At 42.6% G+C, this 24,023-nt stretch overlaps 1 protein-coding gene across 1 annotated transcript in view; it reads left to right on the top strand.

Moving 5' to 3' along the window:
* The window catches only part of LOC109888962 (heme-binding protein 2-like), a 34,703-nt gene extending 27,597 nt beyond the window's left edge, over nucleotides 1–7,106 (top strand). Inside the window, exon 8 of the mRNA XM_020480108.1 lies at nucleotides 7,053–7,106. Coding sequence (XP_020335697.1) covers nucleotides 7,053–7,106 — 54 coding nt within the window. The remainder of the gene's footprint in view (nucleotides 1–7,052) is intronic.
* Nucleotides 7,107–24,023: the final 16,917 nt, after the last annotated feature.

Genomic DNA, 24,023 nt, shown 5'->3' with positions numbered 1-24,023 from the left:
ACAAACATGGCAAACGTTGTTTAGAATCAATCCTCAAGGTGTTTTTCACATATCTATTCGATGATATATCAGTCGCGACAGTTGGTTTCTCAACAGAAGCGAACGGAAAAATACTGCAGCTGGAGATTACGCAATAATAGCAACGGAGGACACCAAGCGACCACCTGGTAGATGTAATCTCTTATGGTCAATCTTCCAATGATATGCCTACAAATACGTCACAATGCTGTTGACACCTTGGGGAAGCGACAGAAAGCCTAAAGCTCATTCGTGGCCCATTCACAGGAGTATAAGGAGTCATTGGCATGAGGCGGTTTTAAAAAATGCGGCACTTCCTGATTGGATTTTTATCTGGGTTTCGCCTGTAACATCAGTTCTGTGGCACTCACAGACAATATCTTTGCAGTTTTGGAAACGTCAGTGTTTTCTTTCCAAAGCTGTCAATAAACCATAAACCAATCCTCCATATCAACAGGCATATATCAAATTGTCATTTAGATACAAACTCACGGAGAGGAGAATGAGGCTATAGGTTAAGATAAAAGGGAGCATGAGAATGATTCCAGACACTGCCATCCTCCTTTTCCCCGATGGGAAAAGTAGGGAGTGACTGATACACACACAGTGGAGCAAAAGATATGTTTACACATGATGACACTTTGACCTCTCCCCTCTCTGCGGCCCATGCAACTTAGTCTTGACATAGAACAGATAACTGCAACCCCGCCACAGTATTATACAAAAATACCATTCTGATGAGAAGTAACTTACAAACACATGATGAATATAAAACATCTTACCTATGTTACCAACAAACTAAAATAGCGCCCCCTATATCCTAGAAGTTAAGGACAACAAAGTAGAGGTATTTGAGTGGCCATCACAAAGCCCTGACCTTCATTCTATAGAAAATCTGTGGGCAGAACTGAAAGTGTGTGCGAGTAAGGAGGCCTACAAACCTGACTCAGTTACACCAGCTTAGAAATTCTAGGGACAGTAAGGAGGCCTGCATTTTGTGGCCATAGCGTACGTGTAGGTATGTACGGCAGGACCAAATCGGAAAGATAGGTAGGAGCAAGCCCATGTAATGCTTTGTAGGTTAGCAGTAAAACCTTGTAATCATCCCTTGCCTTAACAGGACGCCAGTGTAGAGAGGCTAGCACTGGAGTAATATGATCACATTTTTTGGTTTTGGTCAAGATTCTAGCAGCCGTGTTTAGCACTAACTGAAGATTTTTCCGGATAGCTGGAAAGTAGAGCATTGCAGTAGTCTAACCTAGAATTGACAAAAGCATGGATACATTTTTCTGCCACATTTTTGGACAAAGTTTCTGATTTTTGCAATGTTACGTAGATGGAAAAAAGCTGTCCTTGAAACAGTCTTGATATGTTCGTCAAAAGAGGGATCAGGGTCCAGAGTAACGCCGAAGTCCTTCAGTTTTATTTGAGACGTTCCCCATGACAAACCCGGATACTAGACAAAAACCTCTAGGGAACATGACACAATGTCCCAAGAACGTCCATAAAAAGTCCTTGGAACATCCCCGGGACAAACCGGGAACTAGACAAAACCTCCAGGGGACCATGACTCAACGTCCCAAGAATGTCCTAAAAACGTCTTCCCAATGGGCTCCTAAAGTGTGTCCAATTTGGGTTATAATTTTTCCCTGTGTGAAAAACGCATAATTATGCGTTAATGCAAGTTTATCTAAGCAAGTGGCTGAATTAATAAGGTCACAGGTTGTCATATAGTGTTCGCTTTCTGCAGTGTTTGAGAAGTCAAAGCCCTTTGGATGAGTTATCTGTACAGCTGCCACTGCTTGATTTCCTCTCTGTTCTCAGCCTGTCTGCTCCTCCCCCCTCTTCTCCTAGCAGAGCAGGCAGACCTGTTGCCCTACAGACTCCAGACTCCACACAGACACCGCATGTACACATGCTGCTTTGGAGCGACTACTGTTCTTCCTTCAGGGGCCTATGATTTCTTTATCCAGTCCTGGTAAAACTTGGAAGGTCCCCTGGTTTTAGTGTTGAAGTGGGTAATTCAGTCAGCTACCTTGGGTGTGAATTGGATAGGTACTTGACTGGTGAGACTGGCCCTGAATGTTTTAACAAAGAAAACCAAAAAATGCAATTCCTACAGTAGCTCGGACCTCAAAATAACTTGATAGTGACACCTAAAGACTCTGGCAGGTGCGCTAGTTCAGTGTCACTTTGATTATGGCTGCACATCATGGTTCACCAGCAGGCCCAAACATCAAAAGCTACATGCCAAACAAGCTGGTGAGAATTGTACTTAAACTCCCCCCTCTTACTCATTTTAAGCAGCTAGGCTGGCTCTGTGTAGAAAAAAGTGTAATATTAATTAACTCTGTCTGGTCCACACAATTTTTAGACTCATCCCCCAGGTACATTTAAAATAATTTCACTAATATTAGAGATGTCCACCAATGCAACTCCAGGGCCAGAGACTCTGATATTGCCGGTTTTAAATTTTAAGAGTCTATCTGGTAAGAGCACCTTTTTATACCAGCGCTGTGGAGTAGAACAAACTACCACAGCAACTCAAAGCTATGCCAACCATAACATATATTAAATAGAATGTAAAAAGCTGGCTAATGACCAAAGAATAGAACAATTGTTTAATCTCTGCATCTACTGTATCTGTATCTATGTAATGTTTTTGCGAATTTAGAATCGAATTTAGGGACCACAATATCAATGTCTGACTTTTTTTGTGATATCCCTGTCACGTTTTAAAAATGTATGTACTGTGAGTATGTTTTAAAAAAAAACTGGCAATAAAATCAATCCATAACTTGTTTTCCATTTTCAAACAGATTTTTCTTCTCCTGGTCTTCAACGGTTACTGGTCTTTGAACTCATATGATCACCAGAAACGGCTTCTGGTAAACTGTTTGCCACTACTGGCAATAAATATTGTTGCCACAGATTGAAATAGAATCTTGAGAGAATTGTATGCCACAAAAAAAACTATGGAGAACTGTTTGCCACTAGTGGCAATACATATTATTGTGCCTAAGGTTTGTTGCAGATTTACCACTAGTGGAAAAACGTTTGCAAACTTCGGGCAACATTTTTGTAGGACACAAACTTGGGGAAGTTTGCCCCAACAAATTATTTTTTGTAAGGAAACAGTCCGTTTGTGATAAGATGTGCTCATGGGAGATGTACCCATCCCACTTTATTTCTGAAGGAAGTCAGGCACTGAATGCAGGAGGTTGATTTGTGCAATAAAAAGACATGACATGTATATTAATAGACTTAAATACTATCTTTATACCCCATAGGCACTTGACAGGTCTGATTTTTGTGGCACTTCTGCATCTGTAGCCAGACATAATGATATCACTGGAGGCTGGTGAAAAATGGGTTAGTGGCACTCGAGAATCACCGTGTCTCATTCATATAAACATGAATTAAAAAAAATATGAATCCATTAACACTTGTTCCAGATGGACTAGGGTTGTTGTTCATAAAACAGGTCTTCCAGAGATTAAAACTTGAATCCTGGCCTCCCGGGTGGCGCAGTGGTTAAAGGGGCTGTACTGCAGCGCCAGCTGTGCCACCAGAGACTCTGGGTTTGCGCCCAGGCTCTGTTGTAACCGCCTGTGACCGGGAGCTACTAAACAATTGGATACCACGAAATTGGGGAGAAAAAGGGGTTTTAAAAAAAAGAAGCCTTGAATCCTTGGTTGCTACCTACTTTTTTTGTGGCGTGGCGACCCACATTTTTAGCTAAAATGTTGCTTTGCATGTTATTTTGGCATTGATACGTTTCACATACCAGTTTGCAAGCAATGTAAAAAGAAATATATACCATTGAGTTAATAAAGCCACATACAAACATGGTCTCTTTTTTGTTGAGTAAGGCAGCTCCAAAATGCAGGTGTTTCAGCCTACTGTAGCTCAGTACTTTCTGTGATGGTGGGGCATCCGGCGGAAAATACAGAGCGTGCACCATGATTGGCTCAGTGTTCTTTCACTCATGGGGACACTACGTCACCACCAAGTCTAAAGGTAGAGGAAAAAAATTCCAGCCCCTTGGGTGCTGACATAGAGTTACATTAGAAGTGCCCATCCAAGAAGGCTCAAGGTCATTGGTCACAGATAACATTACGTCAAATCACGTTATATCGATAGTAGTTTTGATTGGACTGATCATGTCAACATCATACTTTCAAAATCTTAGCTAGCAGCCATCATCATGAACCAAGTTGACAATCTACTGGCAAATTCTTTTTAATCATTGTCATCCTTTTTAATCCTTGTCATATGAAGAGAAATAATGAAGAAATTTTAGAAAAAATCTATCGGTGCTCAACGGCCATTAGACAAACATTACACAACATGTTGGAAATCGCAAATTTAACAATGAGTGGTTTGGAAGGAATCAGTGGCTAACTGCAAGCACTGCAAAGCAATCACTAGCCTACTATTCAGTGGAGTGGCTGTGTGGTCCCAAGTCTAGGATTAATGGTGTCTTTTCCAATCTTAAAATTATAAACATTCAACATTGGCCATTATGTCAATGAAGGATGATTTGTGCCGCGCTCAAAACAACTTAACTCGGAACTGCAAAATCTGACTAGTGAGTTCAAGACAACTAGTAACTAGGGAAAAAAATTAGCTACGACTGGGGAAATTGGTTTTGAACGGTCATCCAATTCGAAATTGTACATCTGGAACTTGGGCCTCTTTTCTAGAGCTTTCATGAATCGACCTTGTTCCCAGTTGTCTTGAAAGCACCATAAATCCAGAGAATGACAGACTTTGATGACAAAGTTTGATGACAAAATTTGCCCACGAAGGACCTTCCTGTTCAAGTGAGCACAGCACAACAAGGTGAGTCCAAAAATGTTTTGTATGCTGCTGCATAAATGATGTAATATGCCAGGGAGATATGTACTCTATACTGTAGCTAAGAAAGTAATATTAAATGCACGTTGTGTAGTAAGCTGTTAGTAGCCCATGTGCCTCACCCTAATAATACAATTTGCCTACTGTTCTGACTTGGTGGTGCACATGTAGCCTATAATCTGTTTTAGAGAAATGTAATAATAAAATATTCTAAGAGCTTTCATTGTCTGCTTATATTCCCCCTTTATTTATCCTACGGTTCTGACTTGGTGTACAGGGAGAACACTGTAAGAAAGGTCCATGTTCTGAATTCTGTCGCTGTAGGCTACATTTCAAATCGTTATATTGATTACGTCCGTCCTAGCTCACTAATGTCTTAATCGAAATTACGGATTGCCTCTTATCCGATTGTCGTTCCATTATGGCATAGTTTGTACATATCAATTGTCAGCAGAAACCACATTTGTTTAAGCAAGTCAGCCATGTCAGCTATGTTTTTTTAAAGGCAGTAAATGAGGCTGAATGAACTGTTTCACTGCCAGACAAGGCTCCGCTGATAGCCAGGTGTAGCAGTGGTAAGGTGTTGGGACTCTGCTGTTGGGACAGCTTTATGTAGGCCCTAACAGTTTGTGGGCACCGTTTGTCACCGTTATAGTGCAATTCATGTATTGTTTAGTGTTGTGATGTGGCTTTGCTGGCATGCATCCGCATTTTTTTTTTTTTGCCCAACCAAGATTTACATGCTAAAATCACCACTGATTAATGATATACACTGTGTACAAACATTTAGAAACATTATAACTCTTTCCATGCCATAGCTTTCACCTTGTCAGTCTATGATCCCCTTATTGAAGTCACTTGTTAAATCCAATTCAATCAGTGTAGATGAAAAGGAGACAGGGTCAAAAAATATTTTTAAGCCTTGAAACAATTGAGACATGGATTGTGTATGTCGCAAAAGATTTAGTGCCTTTGAACTGGATATTGTAGTAGGTGTCAGGCGCACCAGTTTGTGCAACGCTGCTGGGTTTTTCACACGCAACAGTTTCCCATGTGTATCAAGAATGGTCCACCACCCAAAGGACATCCAGCCAACTTGACACAACTGTGGAAAGCATTGGAGTCAAAATGGGCCAGCATCCCTGTGGAAAGCTTTTGACACCTTGTAGAGTCCATGCCCCTGACAAATCGAGGCTCAAAACATGGTTAAAACTATCATTTTGATATCATAGATGGTCAGTCCTTGCATACATAGCTCTCACTTAATTACAGACTGCTTTGGTATTGTTTCCATTCAATTCCAGCTTTAATTAAGCCAGTGTAATGCCAACCTCTGAGAGGCCATATCCCAATCATCTTAGTCACCTTGTGTCGAACAGTACTGCATTATAATGACACAGCTGAAGCTGCAGGGTGCGCATAGCCTCCTGAGATTGGCTGATGGTCACTGACCTCCAGATTACTGACAATGTGGCCTTTCCTCAAACCTTACTCTCTTAATACTTGATAGCATCTCTGTTTTAAGAGTTGACAGGTAATAACTGTACCAGAGTTGATCACTGGACTGTAAAATGGACTCATTAATGTTCATGATCACTAATGATGAGGACATCGCTTGGCTGATTGAAGAATATCACTGTGGCTGCTTCTTTGAATCGAAAACCCTTCATATCTTTCTATATCAAATCAAATTTTATTTGTCACATACACATGGTTAGCAGATGTTAATGCGAGTGTAGCGAAATGAAGAATATCACTGTGGCTGCTTCTTTGAATCGAAAACCCTTCATATCTTTCTATATCAAATCAAATTTTAGATGTTAATGCGAGTGTAGCGAGTGTAGCGAAATGCTTGTGGTGTAGCGAAATGATGTGCCTTCTTCACACTCTAAATACTCAATTAGTAAATTAATTGATTTTCAAGGTCAAAGTCATGTTTAATTGTTTTAACCTTTTAACCTCTGTTTTTAGTAATTCGTTTAAGCATGATGCAAAACCACACCAAGTTCTTGTGTGGTATTTAATCCAAGCTTTGAAAGACCGTGATGACATGAGGAGCGCTCCAAATAACGGCCTTAAGTCCCCATATCAACAGATCTTCCCACGGAGGAGGCCTTGTGACTGGGTTCAGCACATGAGTAAGGCTGACGCTGGGGCGTTGTCTTTACATGCAGGTGATGGATGAGCGTCTCGCCTGTCGGAATCGATTCTCCCCCACTGAGCTGTAGACACACGATAGACAACCAAACAACCAGCTAACCCAGCCAGAGGCCTTCAGAATTATCGAGAGAAAATGAGAGAAACTCTGAAAATAAGCTCCCCAAGTTTACCGTCCATCGTTGTGTTATGCTTCAAAGTTAGGCTTGGAGAGTGAGAGAGAAATTCAGAAAACAGGAAGGAACGTTCACTAGAGTCGTGGTCATCTCCTCCTCAGCCATGTGTACCCTGTAATACTATAATCCTGGCAAGCAAAGTCAGGCTCTCACTCACTGAGATTCTTATTTCTACCCCACCATAACCATTTCAAATGGTGGTTTTCCAATTCAAATATCCAGATTCCAGAAGCATGGGGGTCCATTGAGAAAATGGATTGTGAAGAACCACAGACACACTGTTTTCACAAAGTATCCTCGTCCTATAATGGATGATAAGCCTGTCAGTCTGTGTGCCGTACATTCTCAGCATGAAAGGTTGTGTGTGTTAGCATACACAGTGCTTTTGGAAAGTTCAGAGCCCTCCACTTTTTCCACATTTTGTTATGTTAAAGCCTTATTCTAAAATTGATTAAATATGTTTTCTTCTCATCAATCTAAACACAATACCACATAATGACAAGGTGATAATTAGGTTTTTAGAATGTTTTACAAATTTATAAAAAATATAAACAGAAATATCTTATTTACATAAGTATTCAGACCATTTGCTATGAGACTCGAAATTGTCCTCAGGTGCATCCTGTCTCCATTGATCATCCTTGAGATGTTTCTACAACGTCATTGGAGTCTAACTATGGTATATTCAATTGAATGGATATGATTTGGAAAGGCACACACCTGTCTATATAAGGTCCCACAATTGACAGTGCATGTGAGAGCGAAAACAAAGCCATGAGGTCGAAGGACTTGTCCGTAGAGTTCCGAGACAACAAAACATTTCTGCAGCATTGAAGGTCCCTAAGAACACAGTGGCCTCCATCATTCTTAAATGAAAGAAGTGTGGAACCACCAAGACTTATCCTAGAGCTGGATTCTCGGCCAAACTGACCAATCGTGGGGAGAAGGGCCTTGGTCAGGGAGGTGACCAAGAACCCAATGGTCACTCTGACAGAGCTCCAGAGGTCCGCTGTGGCGATGGGAGGACCTTCCAGAAGGACAACCATATCTGCAGCATTCCACCAATCAGGCCTTTATGGTAGAGTGGCCATGCTTGGAGCACGCTTGGCACCATCCCTACGGTGAGGCATGGGGGTGGCAGTATCATGCTGTGGTGATGATTTTCAGCGGCAGGAACCGGGAGACTAGTCAGGATCGAGGGAAAGATGAACGGAGCAAAGTATAGAGATCCTTAATGAAAACCTACTCCAGGGTGCTCAGGACCTCAGACTTGGGCGAAGGTACACCCTACTACAGGACAATGACCCTAAGCACACAGCCAAGACAATGCAGGAATGGCTTCGGGACAAGTCTCTGAATTTCCTTGAGTGGCCCAGCCAGAGCCTGGACTTGAACCCGATCGAACATCTCTGGAGAGTCCTGAAAATAGCTGTGCAGCGACACTCCTCATCCATCCTGACAGAGCTTGAGAGAATCTGCAGAGAAGAATGGGAGAAACTCCCCAAATAAATGGATGACAAGCTTGTAGCGTCATACCCAAGATGACTCGAGGCTGTAATCACTGCCAAAGGTGTTTCAACAAAGTACTGTGTAAAGGGTCTGAATATTTATGTAAATGTGATGTTTCCATTTAAAAAAAAAAATACATAATACATAAACCTGTTTTTGCTTTGTCATTATGGGATATTGTGTGTAGATTGATGAGAGGGAAATTGATGAAATTGTTTTTTTCCCCATCTCAGCAGACTCTGTCAACCCTCTGATGTTGGCTCTCTGCCCTCGTATCATATGTGCTCTGTAACTGATCTCAACCCAGCTATATTAGTTGTATCAAATGAAGTGTCCCCTAGCGTCTTAAGAATGTGCAAACTCATTTGCCTGAAATCCTCAGTGTGCGAAGGGAATATTAGAGCAGCCTGATATGATATTGCTATTTATTTAATTCTCTCCTTTTCTAATTAGCAAGAGATTTAGTCTCAACAATACATGCCCGGGTGCCGATGGGAGGGTAAGTACTGTATGGATTGATCACTGTGTTCCTTTTTCACTCGCCTCACAGAAATTGAAGCGTTGTGGGGAAAAAAATGCACCCCAGAAGGACAACAATATGCTGCAAATATCAACCACAGGCTCTTCCAAAAGGGGTAGGAATGTTTCAGATGAGTGAGTTGGACGACTAGCGTACTGTTAGCATGACTGGCCAACACGGCTTTATCTCTTAACAGAGCGTCACAATCCCAATCTCACAGGCCAGGGAGAGGGCCAGGAAAAAGTGTCCACAGATAACTGAAATAGTGAAGCTACGGCAGAATTGTTGCCATACCTCCCACATGATTTTTAGCTGACTACTGACATACTGTCTGTATGTCCTCAGACAGTAAGGATATTGCTCATTTTGGATGTCAGCTTCATACATGAATTCATATGAGCTCATCTTTGTCAAATCAAATTGTATTGGTCACATTTACTTGTTTAGCCGATGTTATTGCATGTGTAGCAACCTGCTTTTTAGCTCCAACAATGCAGTCCTTCCTGTGACATCAGGTCTGGAGTTTATTTAAATTCCTTCCATCTTCAGAAGAACATTGGAATTCACGGTTGAAGGAAGAGGAGTAGAGGGAAGATTGAACAGTTATTCAACACTCTGTTTCCTGTCTGGTGGCCTTGAAAACAGTCTCCCACTGACTCTCACATGCCTCTCTCACTTATTACCACCCACCACGCCACTGATCGCTGGCTCTGATAGCGACACCTTGTAGTTACTGTTCTAAAGAGGGAGACCTGAACTATCCCTGCTCCTAATTAATGCCGAATTAAATTAATTAAGCTAATGTGCCAAGATGGCAGGACTTCAGTAGCTTTAAAGCTATCAATTAATGCAAATGGTATTCAGATATTGTTGGCATTAGCAAGTTTTGGAATGTAGTATTAGTCAGAACTGGTTTGGTTCAATTAGATATGAGTATCATTAATCCCCTCTGGGATTATTATTATGGCGAGAGATCATACGAGCACAATTCTATCCTCCACAAGCAGACAGAAAGAGACATTAATGTTATCTTAGATCTGACAATTAGACTGTAAAAGCGCGATAAAGGATGAAACAGGAATGATTAAGTCCATGATGTAATTGATGTTGCGTTAGAATTGATTAAACTGTGGAGAGACAATGACCCAAATACTGTATACCCTGATGTATTTATTATATCTCGAGGTGCAGTATGATGGTGCATTCTGTCGCTCCCAAAGAGAGGGTTGACTGCCTTTTAGCACGCACACACACAGTGCACACAAATACACACACAAACACGCGCAGGCACGCACACGCACAGGCACACACACCACAAAAAGCGAGTGAGGCAGCAGTGTAGCCTCCTCACTAATGAACAAGCACTGCATCTGCCATCAGACAGAGACGACTCTCAGAGAGAGAGAGAGACCAGGGAAAAGAGCCCCTGAGGATCTCTATGGCATTATCATGTGCTTTTTAATAAGCAAACCTATTCAGAAATTATACATCTCAATAACATGGTGTCAGGAAGGAACTCTCAGTAGTCAGTCATCCAGATCTCAGTTGGTCTTTAGTGTCACTATGTCAGAAGTCCCTCTCCTGGACTATAGAGTGAGCTCCAAAAGTATTGGGACAATGACACATTTTGACACATAATGATGAGTGACAAAGTTAGAGATGCACAAATATCATACCAGAAGAGGACTGGCCACCCCTCAGTCTGGTTCCTCACTAGGTTCCTTCCTAGGTTCTGGCCTTTCTATGGAGTTTTTCCTAGCCACCGTGCTTCTACATCTGCATTGCCTGCTGTTTGAGGTTTTAGGCTGGGTTTCAATGTAGCACTTTGTGACATCTGCTGATGTACAAATGGTTTCACTGTCCCAATACTTTAGAAAGTCATGGATGTACTGTAGTAGCACATGTCATATCTGATCCATGTTCATCAGCCAGAATGTAAAAAAATATTTTGAGATTTTCACTGCGATCCTTTGAACAATTCCCAATCGATATGCTCATTTGAATGCTGTACACTTTCTGTTCGGAAAAGCCAGCCCTGTTTTGGGGAAAATGACCAGTGCTCTGATCTCTTTGCAACCCAGTAGCACCAGATTGTATTGTGCTGTGTATTGGTACCTAATGGTCTAATAGCTGACCTGCATATCATACCAAAATATGGGCAGAGGGATAAAAAAAAATGTATAGCTCAGAAAGCAAAGCTAGAAACAGTCGCCTTTTCAAAAACCACGTTGGGTATTAACTTCAATGTTTTTTTCAAGCTTGATGTATCACTGCTTATTTGTTAATTGAAAGGGCAAAGCTTTTAAGATAATGACCTTTTTTATTCATCCACTCTTGTGATCCAGCGCCTTTTGATAATATTCGGACTACTACCTACATTGATTTAACCTCATGGCCGACCCAAACACATTTTTGTTGAATCAGGGTGTCTTCTATAGAAAAAGATTTCAAACAAATGTGCAGCCAGAGACAAAGTTTATATCATAAGAGTCATCTAATCACATAGAATAATATGAATGATGGAAACTGTCCCAACTAAATGAAATAAAAGGAAATAGAGAAATAAAGTGGTTGCCAGATGTGTATTGTTCCAAATATTTCCCTTTTATATTGAGGTTTCCCAGGTGATATGTCTGAGGTTGTGCAATTGGATTGTTATTAAGTATCTTATTGGCGGCCCACGTCTCATCCAATACCATGGTCATAATGGGGAAAAGAAAGTCTTAATACCCCATAGTAATCACTCCAGGTAAAATCATTCCGGTGGACTTCTCCAAGGTATCAATGGATCAAATAGATGGTGTGATAGTGACAGAATAAGATTGACTGCCATAAAAGTTGAGATCTTCAGCTTAACATTGGCCCAGAGAGTTGGACGTGGAACCCATTGTTCTCTTTGAATGTTGTCAGTTCCCTGGAGAAGCCCAAACTATCCCAGACATACAAAGTATTCAGCCCCTTTGACATTTTCCATATTTTGTTACGTTACAGCCTTATTCTATAATTCATTTTTTAAATAATTCCCCTCATAAATCTGAATGCAAAACCCCATAATGACAAAGCAAAAACAGTTTTTTAGACATTTTTCTAAATGTATAAAAAAATCTAAACTGAAATAGCATAAGTATTCAGACACTTTACTCAGTACATTGTTGAAGCACCTTTGATAGCGACTACAGCATTGAGTCTTCTTGGGTATGACGCTACGAGCCTGGTACATCTGTATCTTGGGAGTTTCTCCCCTTCTTCTTGCAGATCCCCTCTAGCTCTGTCAGGTTGGATGGGGAGTGTTGCTGCACAGCTATTTTCAGGTCTCTCCAGAGATGTTTGATCGGGTTCAGGTCCGGGCTCTTGCTGGGCCACTCAAGGACATTCAGAGACTTGTCCCAAAGCCACTCCTGCGTGGTCTTGGCTGTGTGCTTAGGGTTGTTGTCCTGTTGGAAGGTGTACCTTCGCCCCAGTCTGAGGTGCTGAACGCTCTGGAACAGGTTTTCATTAAGGATCTTTCTGTACTCTGCTCTGTTCATCTTTGCCTCAATTCTTACCAGCCTCCCAGTCCCTGCCGCTGAAAATCATCCCCACAGCATGATGCTGGGATGGTGCCAGGTTTCCTCCAGACGTGACGCTTGGTATTCAGGCCAAAGAGTTCAATCTTGGTTTCCTCAGACCAGAGAATCTTGTTGCTTATGGTCTGAGAGTCTTTAGGTGCCTTTTGGCAAACTCCAAGTGGGCTGTCATGTGCCTTTTACTGAGGAGTGGCTTCTGTCTGGCCACTCTACCATGAAGGCCTGATTTGGGAAGTGCTACAGAGATGGTTGTTCTTCTGGAAGTTTCTCTTATCTCCACAGAGGAACTCTAGAGCTCTGTCAGAGTGACCATGGGGTTCTTGGTCACCTCCCTAACAAAGGCCCTCCCCGATTGCTCAGTTTGGCCGGGCAGGCAGCTCTAGGAAGAGTCTTGGTGGTTCCAAACTTTTTCCATTTAAGAATGATGGAGGCCACTGTGTTCTTGGGGACCTTCAATGCTGCAGAAATGTTTTGGTACCCTTCCACAGATCTGTGCCTCGGCACAATCCTGTCTCAGAGCTCTACGGAAAAATGGCTTGGTTATTGCTCTGACATGCACTGTCAACTGTGGGACCTTGTATAGACAGGTGTGTGCCTTTCCAAATCATGTCCAATCAATTGAATTTATCACAGGTGGACAAAATTTTTTGAAATGTCTCAAGGATGATCAATGGAAACAGGATGCGCCTGAACTCAATTTCGAGTTTCATAGCAATGGGTCTGAATACTTATGTAAATAAGGTATTTCTGTTTTTTTATTTTAGTACATTTGCAAACATTTCTAAAACCTTTATTCGCTTTGTCATTATTGGGTATTGTGTGTAGATTTCTCAGGACGTTGTTTAATTTAATCCACTTTAGAATAAGGCTGTAATGTAACAAAATGTGGAAAAAGTCATGGAGTCTGAATACTTTCCAAAGGCATTGCATATAGACTAGAACAGTCCTCACCAACATTTTCCTAGTCGAGATCACTTTCAGAGTTAAAATGCAAGCCGAACGAAGGTAACTGAAGTAACTGAACTAAATGACTATTGCCTCATAACTTCTGTCACCATAAAGTGGTTTGAGAGGCTATTTAAGGATCATGTCACCTTCACCTTACCCAACACCCACTACAATTGCATACCACCCAAGCAGATCCATGGATGATGCAATCGCCATCGCACTGCACACTGCCCTATCCCATCTGGACAAGAGGAATACTGACACTACATGACCAAAAGTATGTGGACACGTGCTCGTCAAACATCTTATTCCAAAATCATGGCATTAACATGGAGTTGGTCCCCTGTTGCTGCTAAACTGTAACAGCCTCCACTCTTCTGGGAAGGCTTTCCACTAGATGTTGGAACATTGCTGTGGGGACTTGCTTCCATTCAGCCACATGCGCATTAGTGAGGTCGGGCACTCATGTTGGTCGATTCGGCCTGGCTCGCAGTCAGCATTCCAATTCATCCCAAAGGTGTTCGATGGGGTTGAGGTTAGGGCTCTGTGCAGGCCAGTCAAGTTCTTCCACACCGATCTCGAGAAACCATTTCTATATGGACCTCGCTTTGTGCACAGGGAATTGTCATGCTGAAGCAGGAAGGTACTTGCCCAAACTGTTGCCACAAAGTTGGAAGCACACAATTGTCTAGAATGTCATTGTATGCTGTGGCGTTAAGATTTACCTTCACTGGAGCTAAGGAGCCTAGCCCAAACCATAAAAAACAGCCTCAGACCATTATTCCTCCTCCAACAAACTTTAAAGTTGGCACTATGCATTGGGGCAGGTAGCATTCTCTTTGCATCCGCCAAACCCAGATTCGTCCATCGGACTGCCAGATGGTGAAGCGTGATTCATCACTCCAGAGAACGTGTTTCCACTGCTCCAGATGCTTGGCATTGCACATGGTGATCTTAGGCTTGTGTGCAGCTGCTTCACCATAGAAACCCATTTCATGAAGCTCCCAACGAACAGTTATTGTACGGACGTTGCTTCCAGAGGCAGTTTGGAAATCGGTAGTGAGTGTTACAACAGAGGACAAAGATTTTTACTCGCTACACGCTTCAGCACTCGGCAGTCCTGTTCTGTGAGCTTGTGTGACCCACCACTTCGCTGTTGCTCCTAGAGGTTTCCACTTCACAACAACAACACTTACAGTTGACCAGGGAAGTTATAACAGGGCAGAAACTGAAATGACTTGTTGGAAAGGTGGCATCCTATGACAGTGCCACGTTGAAAGTCACTGAGCTCGTTAGTAAGGCCATTCTACTGACAATGTTTGTATACGGAGATTACATGGCTGTGTGCTCGATTTTATACACCTCTTAGCAACGGGTGTGGCTGAAATAGCAGAATCTGGCCTCCCGGGTGGCGCAGTGGTTAAGGGCGCTGTACTGCAGCGCCGGCTGTGCCATCAGAGTCCCTAGGTTCGCGCCCAGGCTCTGTCGTAACCGACCGGGAGGTCCGTGGGGCGACGCACAATTGGCCTAGCGTCGTCCGGGTTAGGTAGGGCTTGGTCGATAGGGGTGTCCTTGTCTCATCGCGCACCAGCGACTCCTGTGGCGGGCCGGGCGCAGTGTGCGCTAACCAAGGTGGCCAGGTGCACGGTGTTTCCTCCGACACATTGGTGCGGCTGGCTTCCGGGTTGGATGCGCGCTGTGTTAAGAAGCAGTGCGGCTTGGTTGGGTTGTGTATTGGAGGACGCATGACTTTCAACCTTCGTCTCTCCCGAACCCGTACGGGAGTTGTAGCGATGAGACAAGATAGTAGCTACTACAAGAATTGGATACCACGAAATTGGGGAGAAAAAGGGGTAAAATTAAAAAAGAAGAAAAAAAGAAATAGCCAAATCCACAAATTTGAAGGGGTGTCAAAATACTATTGTGTGTATATATAGTGTGTATATACAGTGCCAGTCAAAAGTTTGGACACACACTCATTTCAAGGGGTTTTCTTTATTTTGACAATTTTCTACATTGTAGAATAATAGTGAAGACAAACTATGAAATAACATATATGGAATCATGTTGTAACCAAATATATTGTATATTCTTCAAAGTAGCCACCCTTTTGCCTTGATGACACTATTTGCATGCTCTCAACCAGCTTTACCTGGAATGCTTTTCCAACAGTCTTAAAAGACATCCCACACATGCTGAGCACTTGTTGGCTGCTTTTCCTTCACTCTGCGGTCCAACTCATCCCAAACCATCTCAATTGGGTTGAGGTCAGGTGATTGTGGAGGCCAGGTCATCTGATGCAGCACTCCATCACTTTCTTTCTTGGTCAAATAGCCTTTACACAGCCTGGAGGTGTGTTGGGTCATTGTCCTGTTGAAATGATAGTCCCACTAAGCGCAAACTAGATGGGATGGCGTATCGCTGCAGAATACTGTGGTAGACATGCTGGTTAAGTGTGCCTTGAATTCTAAATAAATCACAGACCATGTCACCAGCAAAGCACCCTCGCACCATCACACCTGTCGTGGTAATTTCCTGTATTACTAAACATTGAGAGAGTCAGTTATATTATGGTCCAAAAATAAGATAAAACATCTTATTTATCTATGTTACCTAACTAATTCTGATTCAGCCAAGACACACCTTCTCCTTCATGCTTCACGTGGGAACCACACATGCAGAGAGCATCCGTTTATCTACTCTGCGTCTCACAAAGACACTGCGGTTGGAACCAAAAACCTCAAATTTGGACTCATCAGACCAAAGGAAAGATGTCCACCAGTCTAATCACGCAGTTGATGTTGAGATGTGTCTGTTACATGAACTCTGTGAAGCATTTATTTGGGCTGCAATTTCTGAGGCTGGTAACTCTAATGAACTTATCCTCTGCAGCAGAGGTAACTCTGGGTCTTCCTTTTCTGTGGCGGTCCTCATGAGAGACAGTTTCATCATAGTGCTTGATAGTTTTTCTGACTGCACTTGAAGAAATTTCCAAAGTTCTTGAATTTTTTTGGATGACTGAACTTCATGTCTTAAAGTAATGCTTATTTGAGCTGTTCTTGCCATAATATGGACTTGGCCTTTTACCAAATAGGGCTATCTTCTGTATACCACCCTTTCCACTACTGATTGGCTCAAACGCATTAAGTAGGAAAGAAATTCCACAAATTAACTTATAATAAGACACACCTGTTAATTGAAATGCATTCCAGGTGACTACCTTATGAAGCTGGTTGAGAGAATGACAAGAGTGTGCAAAGCTGTCATCAAGGCAACGGGTGGCTACTTAGAAGAATCTCAAATATAGAATATATTTTGATTTGTTTAACACTTTTCTGGTTACTACATGATTCTATGTGTTATTTCATAGTTTTGATGTCTTCATTATTATTCTGAAATGTAGAAAATAGTACAAAATAAAGAAAACCCCTTGAATGAGTAGGTGTGTCCAAGCTTTTGACTGGTACTGTGTATATATATTAGTATATCCACCCGGCAGACAGGTCTAGGGTCATGAAATAGTGTGTGGCTGAGGGGGCGGGTGAGTGGCGTGGCGTGGCGTGCGTAATAGAAACAATAACTTAAAAAAATCCATACATTTATAATTCTTGTGGAAATTATATAGGCTACAATTCGTTTTCTTTCATTATATTAGGCTATCTGGTATTTGTGCATGAGCCTAAGCTTCAAGATGTAACTGTACGTGTGCCAAAAAGCCTACACAGCCAATCGACAAATAATGCTTTTGGGAATGGGCAGAAAAAGTCCATGTCAATACATGGAGGCAAAAAGGGCATTGTCAACGTGTATTTCCATAAACAAAAGCTGTGAAAGGAGAATTGAAAATAATGATAAGGGAGGGGCTGAAATGTAATGTTTGGAAAAGATTTGGTGAAGTGGTAAAAGAGGATGATAGCAGTGCCAGCTATGTTATGTTTGATGATAATGAGGCGCTATACAAATTTGACAGTCACAAGACGGGAATTCAAAATATACCTGTGGCATGTCAAGGGAACTGTAGCCTACTATTTAGACGGGATAAATGGAAATTGAAATCTGGACACTGACTGTAGGTCTATAATCTCTCATATAGCCTTAATAATAACTCCTGCAGAATAAGGCATTTCTTGCAATAAAATGATATACCAAATGTAGGCATTTGATTGATATGATTGATTTATTTTTGCATCTTGAGAGAATGCCATGCTCAGTTAGATACCATCTGTAGAGGTGTTGTCTTCATCATGAAAGCTGATAGTATTTTAACCACATAACATATGTGTCGAAACCAAACTGAAATCTTATCAGAAACACTTTGGGTAATTTTCACAGCTTTCTTTTTCCTTACAACAATTGTATTTTCTCCCCAGTCCCTAAACGTATTTGCTCGGTGAAAGATGAGAGTAAACGTTACCTATGTCAACTAGATTGAAGGATTAATTTGATCGATCCATTACATTATTCTGTTGAGAAAGGGTTTATTTGTACTCTTCTAGGGCATCATATAATGACAAAAGAGAAACTACATGTATCTAATTATAGACAAGCTGAGTAACAAATAGCCTACCAAAATGTCGAAAATTATAAGCAGAAATATATCTAAATCAGACCAAAAAAATATCCTCCAACCCCTGTCAAAAAAATCACTGTGCATATCCGATGGTGCATTTTCTATGTTTTTGGATTAGGGTTGGGTGGAGGCAGATGGGTTATTAGCTGGTGCGGGTGAACAAACGGCTGACCCGCACACCACTAAAATACTGTACATATATATCTTTATATTCTTGACTCTGACATTGCTCATTCTCTTAATCTTTGGGATTTGTGTGTATTGTTTTGTATTGTTAGGTATTATGCACTGTTGGAGCTAGAAACAATTCTCTGCTGGATGCGAGAGATCAAGTGCGCCTACAATGTATCAAATTGTATTTGTCACACGCGCCGATATACAACAGGTTTAGGTAGCTCTTACAGTGAAATGCTACTTACAAACGCTAACCAACAATGCAGTGAAAAAAAAAAAAACGTAAATAAAATAAGAATAAGAAATAAAAGCAACAAATAATTAAAGAGCAGCAGTAAAATAACAATAGTGAGTCTATATACAGGGGGTGCAGGTACAGAGTCAAGGTAATTGAGGTAATATGTAGGCCTACATGAGTTAGAGTTATTAAAGTGACTATGAATAGATAATAACAGAGTAACAGCAGTGTAAAAGAGGGGGGGGGGCAATGCAAATAGTCTGGGTAGCCATTTGATTAGATGTTCAGGAGTCTTATGGCTTGGGGGTAGAAGCTGTTTAGAAGCCTCTTGGACCTAGACTTGGCGCTCCGGTACAGCAGAGAGAACAGTCTATGACTCGGGTGGCTGGAATCTATGACAATTTTTAAGGCCTTCCTCTGACACCGCCTGGTATAGAGGTCCTGTATGGCAGGAAGCTTGGCCCCAGTGATGTACTCGGCTGTACGCACTACCCTCTTTAGTGCCTTGCCGTCAGAGGCCGAGCAGTTGCCATACCAGGCAGTGATGGACCCGTCAGGATGCTCTCGATGGTGCAGCTGTAGAACCTTTTGAGGATCTGAGGACCCATGACAAATCTTTTCAGTCTCATGAGGAGGACTAGGTTTTGTCGTGCCCTCTTCACGACTGTCTTGGTGTGCTTGGATCATGTTCGTTTGTTGGGGATGTGGACACTAAGGAAGTTGACGCTCTCAACCTGCTCCCTAACAGCCCTGTCGATGAGAATGGTGGCGTGCTCGGTCCTCCTTTTTCTGTAGTCCACAATCATCTCCAATCATTGGAGGCCCCTTAGTGGCTGGGGGCCCTAAGCAACCGCTTATGTTGCTTATGCCTGGGGCCGGCCCTGGTTAGCATGCTCTACAGTCAGTAACAACTTTGCTGTGGGCTCGTGGAAGCTGCTGAAGACACAGACACTAAGCTAAGCTATCCGATTGGCCAGTGGTATGCACCTATCTGATTGGCCAGCAATATGCCTACAGGTGAACCTGATTTAGCTCTCTGGGCCTGCCAATAGGAGGAGTTTGTATCTTTAGACAAATTAAATGGTTCAAAATAGGAACACTTCACCTACCCGGCATGCAGGGCAGCTGAATCAAGTGCACCTATCGTATTATTGGTGAATAGGCTACTAAATATAAATATTTATAAAAATAGCTAGCCTGATTGGCTGAGACAAGATTCAAATTCAGGTGCCCTGCCAGGTCCTGCCGTGGCTTCAGCCCTGCCAAATTGTCTGGTTGCCAGTCTGTATCTCAAAATTCAATATTGTTGCTTTGCCCTCCCAAGTCCACTACCACGGATGCATTCACAACACTGCCAACAGACAGAAAACATTCCCCATAATTTTTTTAATTTAAAATTTTACCTTTTATTTAACCAGGCAAGTCAGTTAAGAACAAATTCTTATTTTCAATGACGGCCTAGGAACAGTGGGTTAACTGCCTGTTCAGGGGCAGAACGACAGATTTGTACCTTGTCAGCTCGGGGGTTTGAACTTGCAACCTTCCGGTTCTAGTGAATAGAATAGAATGACATTCAATGTTCTGTGAATAATGTGAAGCACTAGATTGTACACCTCTGTACACTTCAGGATTGTACATTTCTTGTCCAGTAGGGCTGTTATATACACTGAATGTACAAAACCAGGAACACTTTCCTAATATTGAGTTGCACCCCCTTTTGCCCGAAAAACTAGTCGGGGCAAGGACTCTCTCTATAAGGTGTTGAAATGTTGAATCCAATGCTTCCCACCGTTGTGTCAAGTTGGCTGGATGTCCTTTGGGTGGTGGAACATTCTTGACGCACATGGGAAACTGTTGAGTGTGAAAACCCAGCAGCGTTGCACTTCTTGAAACAAACCGGTGCGTATAGCACCTACTACATTACCTCGTTCAAAGGCACTTAAATATTTTGTCTTGCCCATTCACGCTCTAAATGGCACACATACACAATCAATGTTTCTATTGTCTCAAGGCTTAAAAATCCTTCTTTAACCTGTCTTCATTCGAGTCTATGTAAACTGGAAACCATATATCCTGAGGCTGCATTTATTGTAGCTGGGGATTTTAACAAGGCTAATCTGAAAACAAGGCTCCATAAATTATATCAGCATATCTATTGCGCAACCTGGGCTGGCAAAACCCTGGATCATTGTTATTCTAACTTCCGCGATGCATATAAGGCCCTCCCCCGCCCTCCTTTCGGAAAGTTGACCAAGACTCCATTTTGTTGCTCCAAGCCTATAAACAGAAGCCTATAAACAGAAACTTAAACAGGAAGCGCTCAGGTCTGTTCAACGCTGGTCCGACCAATCGGATTCCACGCTTCAAGATTGCTTCGATCACGTGGACTGGGATATGTTCCGCATAGCGTCGAACAACAACATTGATGAATACGCTGATTCGGTGAGCGAGTTTATTAGCAAGTGCAGCGGTGATGATGTCCGCACATCGTCTATTAAAACGTTCCCCAACCAGAAACCATGGATTGATGGCAGCATTCGTGCAAAACTGAAAGCGCGAACCACTGCTTTTAATCAGGGCAAGGTAACCGGAAACATGACCGAATAAAAACAGTGTAGCTATTCCCTCCGCAAATCAATCAAACAAGCTGTGTCAGTATAGAGACAAAGTATAGTCGCAATTCAATGACTCAGACAGAAGAGGTATGTGGCAGGGTCTATAGTCAATCACGGACTACAAAAGAAGAACCAGCCCCGTCGCGGACCACGATGTCTTGCTCCCAGACAGACAAAACAACTTTTTTACTCACTTTGAGGACAATACAGTGCCACTGACACGGCCCGCTACCAAAACCTGCAGGCTCTCCTTCAATGCAGCCAAAGTGAGTAAAACATTTAAACGTGTTAACCCCCGCAAGGCTGCAGGCACAGACGGCATCCCCAGCCGCGTCCTCAGAGCATGAACAGCATTCTTACATAGGTATTCCTCTTGTCCAGATGGGTTAGGGCAGTGTGATTGCAATTGCGTCGTCTGTGGACCTATTGGGGCGGTAAGCAAATTGGAGTGGGTCTAGGGTGTCAGGTAGGGTGGAGGTGATATGGTCCTTGACTAGTCTCTCAAAGCACTTCATGATGACAGAAGTGAGTGCTACTTCTGTAGCTCAGTTACCTTAGCTTTCTTGGGAACAGGAACAATGGTGGCCCTCTTGAAGCATATGGGAACAGCAGACTGGGATAAGGATTGATTGAATATGTCCGTGAACACACCAGCCAGCTGGTCTGCAATTGCAATCACACTGCACACTGCCCTAACCCATCTGGACAAGAGGAATACCTATGTAAGAATGCTGTTCATCGACTACAGCTCAGCATTTAACACCATAGTACCCTCCAAGCTCATCATTAAGCTCGAGACCCTGGGTCCCGACCCCGCCCCTTGCAACTGGGTCCTGGACTTCCTGGCGGGCTGCCCACAGGTGGTGAGGGTAGGTAAGAACATCTTCACCCCACTGATCCTCAACACTGGGGCCCCACAAGGGTGCGTTCTCAGCCCTCTCCTGTACTCCTTGTTCACCCATGACTGCGTGGCCATGCACGCCTCCTTTCTCAATCATCAAGTTGCAGACGACACTACAGTGGTAGGCTTGATTACCAACAATGATGAGACGGCCTACACGGAGGAGGTGAGGGCCCTCGGAGTGTGGTGTCAGGAAAATAACCTCACACTCAATGTCAACAAAACAAAGAAGATGATCGTGGACTTCAGGAAACAGCAGAGGGAGCACCCCCCTATCCACATTGATGGAACAGTAATGGAGAAGGTGGAAAGTTTTAAGTTCCTCGGCGTACACATCATGGACTAACTGAAATGGTCCACCCACACATACAGCGTGGTGAAGAAGGCGCAGTCGTGCCTCTTCAACCTCCGGAGGCTGAAGAAATTTGTCTTGTCACCAAAAACACTCACAAACTTTTACAGATGCACAATCAAGAGCATCCTGTTGGGCTGTATCACCACTTGGTACGGCAACTGCTCCGCCCATAACCGTAAGGCTCTCCAGAGGGTAGTGAGGTCTGCACAACGCATCACCGGGGGCAAACTACCTGCCCTCCAGGACACCTACACCACCCGATGTCACAGGAAGGCCAAAAAGATCATCGAGGACAACAACCACCCGAGCCACTGCCTGTTCAACCTGCTATCATCCAGAAGGCGAGGTCAGTACAGATGCATCAAAGCTGGGACCGAGAGACTGAAAAACAGCTTCTATCTCAAGGCCATCAGACTGTTAAACAGCCATCACTAACATAGAGTGGCTGCTGCCAACACACTGACTCAACTCTAGCCACTTTAATAATGGAAAAATGTATGTGATAAATGTATCACAAAAAAATTCCACTTTAAATAATGTTTACATACCCTACATTAAATCAAATCAAATCAAATCAAATTTATTTATATAGCCCTTCGTACATCAGCTGATATCTCAAAGTGCTGTACAGAAACCCAGCCTAAAACCCCAAACAGCAAGCAATGCAGGTGTAGAAGCACGGTGGCTAGGAAAAACTCCCTAGAAAGGCCAATACCTAGCAAGAAACCTAGAGAGGAACCAGGCTATGTGGGGTGGCCAGTCCTCTTCTGGCTGTGCCGGGTGGAGATTATAACAGAACATGGCCAAGATGTTCAAATGTTCATAAATGACCAGCATGGTCGAATAATAATAAGGCAGAACAGTTGAACATTACTCAGCTCATATGTATATACTGTACTCTATACCATCTACTGCATCTTGCCTGTGCCGTTCGGCCATCACTAATTCATATATTTTTTATGTACATATTCTTATTCATTCCTTTACACTTGTACGGTAGTTAGGTAGTTGTTGTGAAAATTGTTAGGTTAGATTACTTGTTAGATATTACTGCATGGTTGGAACTAGAAGCACAAGCATTTCGCTACATTCGCATTAACATCTGCTAACCATGTGTATGTGAAATATAAAATGTGATTAGATTTTATTTTATTTGTCTCCCCCTTCATCTACACTGATTTGAAGTGGACATCAATATGGGTTCATAGCTTTCACCTGGATTCACCTGGTCAGTATATGTCATGATGTGTATACTCAGTGTATACAGCGTGGTCATCTAGGTGAGAGTCATTCACGGCAGGCCTTTTTAGATCACTGGGAAAGAAGATGACCTATTTTCAGTCTAGTGGAGATTGTTCCTATTGACTCTTGTTAGCTCACAGAGATGCTGCTGTACGTGATCTTGAGGTGCACAGA

This window comes from Oncorhynchus kisutch, linkage group LG4, assembly GCF_002021735.2.
Source record: "Oncorhynchus kisutch isolate 150728-3 linkage group LG4, Okis_V2, whole genome shotgun sequence".
Classification (NCBI taxonomy): domain Eukaryota; kingdom Metazoa; phylum Chordata; class Actinopteri; order Salmoniformes; family Salmonidae; genus Oncorhynchus; species Oncorhynchus kisutch.
Note: the sequence above shows the minus strand (reverse complement) of the source record. Positions and strands in the feature narration are given on the sequence as shown.